The sequence below is a fragment of the Chrysochloris asiatica genome, unplaced genomic scaffold (assembly GCF_000296735.1).
Source record: "Chrysochloris asiatica unplaced genomic scaffold, ChrAsi1.0 scaffold00018, whole genome shotgun sequence".
NCBI classification, from domain to species: domain Eukaryota; kingdom Metazoa; phylum Chordata; class Mammalia; order Afrosoricida; family Chrysochloridae; genus Chrysochloris; species Chrysochloris asiatica.
In genome coordinates this window covers 9,393,167-9,400,961 of record NW_006408536.1, presented here as the reverse complement: position 1 = coordinate 9,400,961, position 7,795 = coordinate 9,393,167, and the positions used below count along the sequence as shown (strand labels likewise).

The window sequence follows — 7,795 nt, the reverse complement described above, 5'->3', positions numbered from 1 at the left end:
CCTCCATGTCATAGGAATCCAACTTGAACTGGTTTTGAGTTTGATTCTTCCTCCCCCTTGTGAAACCAGAGGAAGTCAAGCAGGGTCTCTGAGCAGTTTTTGCATATACCTACATGAGGGCTTCAAAAAATTCATGGAAAATTCCATTATTATTACTTTTAAACTTTTATTGTGACTTGAGTACATGGGAGAACATGTATTTTTTGCACTCATTCTATCATATTTCGTTTCATTGCAATGACTACAGTCCCCTCCGTGCATCATCATTCAACAGTATTTGCTTCTATTCCCTCTGGTATTTTTTGTTTTTGTTTTGGATGTACACAAAAACACTCAGGAATATAACATCATTTAAACAACCAAAGGGCACATTCTGCAAGCCTGTCTCCTGGCCACCAGCACACAGCCTTTCTCTTTCCGTAGTCTAGAGACCTCAGCTGCTCTATCTCTCCACGTCGTCATCTCTGCTTCCATTTCTGGTGTCTCTGCTTCTCTGGTTAGAGTTCCACACGCCATTCATGCTCTTCTTCTTTGATGGTCCTAGACTCCTTGGTTCATGGAATGTAAGATTAATTACTACCCCCTTTTTGTTACAAAACTTTTACCTTTACAGTTGTAACAATCCCATTTCATCATGATAACAATTACTCACTACTGAATCATAAGAATCGTATCCCTGTATCTCCTTTCACCAGGCACATCTGTTGTTGTTGTTGTTGTCAGGTGCCATCGAGTCAGAACCGACTCATAGCGACCCCATGCACAGCAGAACGAAACAATGTCCGATCCTGGGCCAACCTCACTACTGCTGCCACACTTGAGTCCATCAATGATGCCACCTGGCCGATCCATCTCGTTGGGGGTCTTCCTCTTTTTCTCTGATCCTCCACCCTACCCAGCATGACATCCTTCTCCAACGATCGTGTCCTCCGGACAATATGTCCAAAAGACACATCTAGACATGATGAAAACTATTCGAGGGGATTCTACCTTCCCACCACACACTCTGAAACTAAACTCCCTCTTGAAAACTTGCAAGCCAGCCACTTCATGCCTTTATAGCAACACCTCCCACCCCCATTTTAGGTAGCCAATATCTAAATTGCCTGTCCCTATCAACCCTGTATACCCAAGGAATAGGCTTAATCCTTGATGTGAAGGCTCCTTCCCTCTCGGTTGGTATTTTGAGCTACTACATCCATAAGTATAGGTCAAGTTTATCAAATTGTAGTTCCTTTGTCAAATTGCTTTATCTTCCTCTAGTTAAGCTTTGGTCATCAAGCCATCAAAGCTAGTTCAGATGAGTACTATCTGCAAGTTTGGGCGTTCTTGTACATCACCCTACTTCATATCAGCTGGACACTTCACTCTCAGCTCTAGCCCTCCGTGGCTAGGTCAATGTCCGTGGGCTCAGGAGTACCTAAGTCTCCCCAAACTTCAGACCAAGCAGTCCTTCCTCTTCTCTTTCTCATCTCCAGGTTGCCAGGGGTCTATGGAACGTGGTCAAACTCAACTCTTATTTTCATTGCTGACTTCCCCCCGCCCCCTTCCACTCACAAGTAGACCAACATGGTCGCCAGCAAGCTTACATGCCTACTCATGTGTTCCCTTTGAATTTCAGTCTTGGAGGGGGTTTGTCCTGAAGGGGACTTATTGCTTGCTTTGATTGTTCCCTGTCGAACAGTTTGCTTGTTCTTGTAATAGCCAAACAGACTGCCATTTTTGTTTTTTATTTTGTTTTTTCCTGCTGGTATTTCTTTCAGGAAGTATCTTCTGTTCCTCTAGCCACTCCAGGCTAGTCTGCATGTCCTTACAAGTGGGACTGTCCCATCTCAGAAGGTTCTGGATGTCCATTATTTTTCTACTCCATTTTTCTATGAAGTTTTTGAAGGCCTCACCTATATTAAACACTCACTTTTGCAAACAAACAAACCTTAGACCATACGCTGATGACAGTATTTCTGGACACATCTATCTTTCTCTGCACTATTGTAACAAAGAGCTTGTTTTGGCTGAAGCAGATAAATTGCTTTTAAGGAACCAATGATGATGACAGAACTGAATAAGCACCTCATCCAAGCATTACTGGTAGAAGACTCAGTATAAATGTTGTTATGTGCCGTGGAGTTGGTTCAAACTCACAGCGACCCTGTACAGGGTTTCCGAGGCTGTAAATCTTTACGGGAGCCTCAGCTTTCTCCCGCGGAACAGCTGGTAGTTTTGAACTACTGACCTTGAGGTTAGCAGCCCGATTCAGGATTAATTCCTAAAAAGGTGAAGGGAGGTGGCAAAGCAACAAAATGCTGGAAATTTGTTTAGGTCCTTGAAAGTAATATAGGCCCCCGGGAAAGAATATAATTGAGAGCTTGGCGGTGGTGGTGGTTATCTGCCGTGGAGTCGGTTCCGACTCATAGCGACCCTGTATAGGATATCTAAGGCTGTAAATATTTATGGGAGCTGAAAGCCTCATCTTTCTCCCATGGAACCGCTGGTAGTTTCGAACTGCTGACCTTGAGATTAGCAGCCTGACTTATAACCACTACCCTACCAGAGCTCCTTGATTAAGAACTTAGCTATTATTATACCATTTCAGGTCCTGCCTCAAATACAATGACCACAAATGTCTTTTAACTATTTACAACCAAAGGCATGTTTATGTTTCATCATTATGGTACAAAGACTGTGAACTAGATTGTACCTAATTAAGCCTGACAACAAAAGCTTGACTTGAAAATTAATTTCTAAACAAGCTAGCAAACAAAAAGTATCTCCTTTTCAAAGCACCTGCTAATTCTCTTCAAAGAGAGAAGTTTTTATCCAAAAATCTTAAATTTTTTCTGTGCCTTTCTGATGGCACATACCATCTTTTTCTTTGTATATTGGTTGTGCTCTTTCCTCATATCCCTTACTAGATTAGGAATTATTTGATATACCATGTACAAAATAGGCTCAGCACCAGAGCCCAAAAAGATTACTACTGTTACAGGGTAGCTTAAATCTTTGCTCTCATTAAAAAACCACCTGAAGCCACAAAACTCAGCAAGAGGGAAAAGAGGAAAATAACTTAAGAAAACACAAAGGCACCTCACTATCAAACAATTTTTAAATTTAAGTATATCTAATCTTGAATTAATAGACCTTCTGCTCTTATGTATTTAGTGGTGCTGTAGATTAGTGTACTGAACTGCAAAGTCACATTGAACCGCAAGGTCAGCAGTTCAAGCTCATCAGCTGCTTCTAGGAAACCCTATCCAGGGTCACTATGGGTCAGAACCGACTTGACGGCACTTAACAACAACGTGTTTAAATGCAGGCAGTCAGTCCCCAGGGTTACTAATGAGATCACTTCCTAAGTGTGTCTTTAAGATTTTGTAGGTAAGTCAGAACAGATGCATATGGTTCTTATTTGGCCTTTAGTGTAAACTATAAAGCCCTCGTGGTATAGCGGTTAAAGTGCTCAGCTGTGAACTGAAAAGTTGGTGGTTTGAACCCACAAGCCATTTCGTGGGAGAAAGTTGGCTGTCATAAACATTTCCAGCCTTGGAAATCCAATGGGGCAGTTCTGCTTTGTCTTACTGGTTCTCTATGAGTTGGAATCAACTCAATGGCAGTGGGTGAGTTAGAGAAAAAAAAAAAAAGGCACAAAACCCTTGAAATGACTTAAAATTTCCAAGTGTAACAAGTGAAATGATTGTGAAGAATAACTTGTTGTAAGTAAGGGTTGATTCAATCCTTTCAAACTGAGGGCAAGTAGGTAAGTTGGACATTTGGAACACAGGACTGCCTGGAGTCAACATCTGTAACTTTGTATTGAGAGCAGACAGATGTCAGGGGAACTACGTTCTGAGAGTATATAAATAGAACACTTCATATTATCAATAATTCTAAAAAGGGCAAGGGCATAAAAGACTAGAAAAAGAAATGCCAACCAACTACGAGCTACTTAGAATCTTACCATCCTACTCCCAGAAAACTAACATATAAATTTTAGTAGTTTCAATACCTAATGTTTTCAAATTACCACAAAATGCTGGTCTGTTTAATTTGCATTCATACCACAGTCCAGTTACCTCTGCACTGGACTGAATTCTCAGAGCAGTTACAAACAGTTGTTTGCAAGCAAGAGCTTCCCTTGGCACTCCTTTTTTGCCTCTGGTGTGTGTGTATCTGCAATCAACACCACAGTAAGCTCTCAGAGGAGGGTGATCTACTCTTACTTTCCGTGTTGCTTTCTAGGACAATATATAGTTTTCCTGACATCGATTTCCTTTCCCACACAAAATTCAGTGCACACTTGTTAAGGAATTTTCTAAACAGGAAAGAAAGGTTCCAAAGAAAATGTCAGAGAAATGAAAAAAAAAAAAGTACACATGTTTATTCTTTAAAAGGGATTGCCAAAGGACACTTGATATAGCTATAGAACTTCCTACTCAAGAGACAGTTTAAACAGGCTCAACAGACTAATTCCTTTGGAAACCACCCATATACAAATTAGTCTTAAGATCTCCTTGAAAGATTATTTAGGTAAACAATGAGGAAAGCCTATGATTTATTCTATAATGCTACTTCCAAAGTCCATTTCAAAATTCGAGATTTTATTTTTGAGATAGTTACTTACATATATGAAGAAGAAAGATGAGATTATCTATTCCTGTAAAGATTTATAGACTTGGGAACCCTATACAGGGTCGGTATGACTCAGAACCAACTCGACAACACAAAAACACCACTTACATATATATATATATATTTTTTTTTTAAAGATTTTCATTTGAAATGATTTGGAGTCAAAATGAACTTTCTTCAATCTATAATGTAAGAGGAATCTGTTAATACAAGAAACCTAATTCTTTTTTCTTCTTGTTGTTGTTAAGTGTCATCAAGTTGGTTCCTACTTATAGTGACCCTGTATAGGGTGGGTTTCCAAGGAGAGATGGTGAATCTGAACCGCTGACCCTGGGGTTCAAACCAACCTTTTGGTCTAGTGTTTATGCTACAGTGCCACACCAGTACTCCAATTCTTTCTTAGCTGGCTGTATATTCTCCAAGTGCTTAGAAGATATATAATGCCTTGTTCTGTACACACTCTTCTTATTAAGGAAGGGGAGAATGTTCCAGCAAAAAATGAACAACATGCTAATCAGTATTGTGGCTGCTAGAAGAGATGAAAGAATTAAGCAACCCACTCTCTCTGCTACTCAGTCACCAGACAGGACAAAGAAGGTGGTGTGTGGCTGGCCCCAACACACCATGACTCATGTTCATAGCTGGGTTGAGCAGACTACTGACACAGCATTGCTAAAGAATACAGAGCTTATGGCAGGTGGAAGGGCTCAAAAATGATTTGTCTTTTACCTAGGAGCATAATATATTCCCTTTGAATTAAGTTTTTATAAAACTACATTTTAAACAGATTATAAGTACAATAGAAAGGAAATTGTGGTCTAAGGCTACGGTGGAATATAGTTTGTGATCACATATTCACTCCAGCTGATAATAATCAAATGTTCAGAAGTTCTACCATGTGTTCAGTAAAGGTCAACAGAAAATGTGAACTGGAGGCATAATTAAAACCAAAAGTAAGATGAAACACAGTTAGCAAATATCATGCAAAACCCAAGAGAAACCACACAGTTAATTAAAAGATAAGAAAAAAGATGCTTCTTACCTTTTGAAAGTTCTTCCACAAATCTTCTATGACTATGTATCCTTGCAAACCCCATTCATATAATATTCCCCCGCTGACCTTGAAACAAAATATAAAAGATCAATTGTTATTCAATATATGAGTGGTGGTGTTGTTAAGTACTGTTGAGTCACTTCTGACTCATAATGACCCTGTATAGGGTTTCTGATGGTTCAAGTTGGTGAGCTCAAACTGCCAACTTTGCAGTCCAGCACATTAACCCACAGCACCACACCAGGACTCCATATGAGTGGTAAGGAAGATAATTTTGTGTTTTCTTATTTCCTGTTTCAAAAAAAAAAAATGTCTTTAACAATATAACTACTGTAGTAAGCCTTGGGACAGACATTAAAACTGTACAAGATATGTAAATAAAAAGACAGGAAGAGTGACCAAGGAAGAAGAAAAAAAGAGTCTAGTTGTTTAGAGTTATAAATCACAATCATTTGCTATGAATTATAAGCATGTGCTCCAAGCTTTCAAAATTTCAACTGAAAAAATAAGTAGGCAACCAGTGCTGATGGAAAAAAATCTGACACAGAAGACTTCTATCTGCCACATCTAGTACCCCTGTCTTGCATATAACAGTCAGTGAATTCCTATTTGCTAGGATGAAAAGCAAACATTCATTTTAGGGGTTTAGATTAAAAATGATAGGTGAACCCAATGAATATGCTCCCTATTCTCCACCCACCCAAACAGAAAGTCTTTGAGATCCTTTAGGGATTTGGAAGGTAACTTAATTCAGAACTCCTTCTATAATATCCTAAGAGGTAGGACCCAGGGTCAGGCAGTATTTCTAGGTCAGGAAGCTTATCACCTTAAAATGTGCTAGCTTGCCTTCAACTAGCTGGCTTTCATTGTTGGAAATGTTATCACAAATATATTTTTAAAGCGTTGAACTTAAAACAAATGCCTTCCAGTATTATGTAGTATTTATGACAATTTAACTGTTCTTGTTGTTGCCTATAGTCAAGTCAGTGGGAGAATTCTACTACTGAACCACAACTGCCCCTTTTCAATGTAACAATACTTCAAAAGTCTGAAAGCGGTTCTTATTCTCTTCCTACTTTTTGTAATTTGTCTTTGAGGTGCATTTTTGTTTACAAAGTACCTTCACATAAATTATCTCTCCTCTGCAGAACAACATGTGGAGGTAGGTAGGCAAAGATTATAAGGAACCATTTGAAGGTCAAGTGACTTGTCTAAGATCACATTGCTAGTAAGATCAATCGTCTTTGCTATATGATGGGGCTTCAAAAAGTTTGTGGAAAATGGAATGAAAAGATAACAGAATTTTTCCACACTTTTTGAAGTGTCCTTGTATGTGGATTTCTAACAACTTTTATTTTTCTGGTTGTTCCAGTTTTCTTAAAATACATGATTCTCAGACCTATCAGCAGAGTATATGCACTGTTCTCACTGTTTTACATTAACAAGTAGGAAATAACATTGTTGCTTTAAGGGTTTTCTTACAGTACTTTCATGTAAACACTACCAAACAGAAAACAGAACATAAGCAATTAAGTGATTTGTCCAAGGTCACATTGTTCATAAAAAAGAAAACTGAAGTTGTGAAGCAGGAATTACATCACACTTAAAACAATATTGGGAGGAACAAACAAGATGGCGGATCGGGTGGAAGTGTAGTAAAGGAGCTCCGCCGACAACAACACAGAATACCCGACCAAGCAGGCTCAGGGGATGGTCCCAGAACTCTGAACCACGTATAAAGGAATACTTAGAAGGTTGGAAGGTTTACAGCTAGGGGAATTTGTAGCAGAAGCAAGAAATCCATTGCTTTCTAGTCCGGGACACTCAGCTGCTCCAGGAGCTGCCATCTTGCGTGAGACCAAGCGGGGGGAAGGATTGGAGCAGCCACAGAAGTCTGCCAGAACCACAGAGATAAAGGTGTGGACATTCTTTTCTTTTGGTAGCTGTCGATTGGTCCCTTGCTGTCTGCGTACCTCTATTCTGGTGACTATAGGGGTGCCTGAGCTAGTGGGCACCTCAGCCCTACCCTCTGAGGGTTCTACTACGCATGCTCAGAGATCTCCTCGAAATTTAAAGAGACAGTCTCCAATTAAAACCAAATGGCCACAGCCGGCC

The 7,795-nt window shown here is 39.6% G+C and overlaps 1 protein-coding gene across 1 annotated transcript in view; it reads right to left on the bottom strand.

Annotated features, from left to right (window-relative positions):
• Nucleotides 1-3,875: 3,875 nt before the first annotated feature.
• Nucleotides 3,876-7,795, bottom strand: part of APOO (apolipoprotein O) — a 44,297-nt gene continuing 40,377 nt past the window's right edge. The window contains exons 6-7 of the mRNA XM_006835673.1: nucleotides 5,669-5,746; nucleotides 3,876-3,884 (exon numbers count right to left, since the gene is read on the bottom strand). Of these exons, the coding sequence (XP_006835736.1) occupies nucleotides 3,876-3,884; nucleotides 5,669-5,746 (87 nt within the window). The remainder of the gene's footprint in view (nucleotides 3,885-5,668; nucleotides 5,747-7,795) is intronic.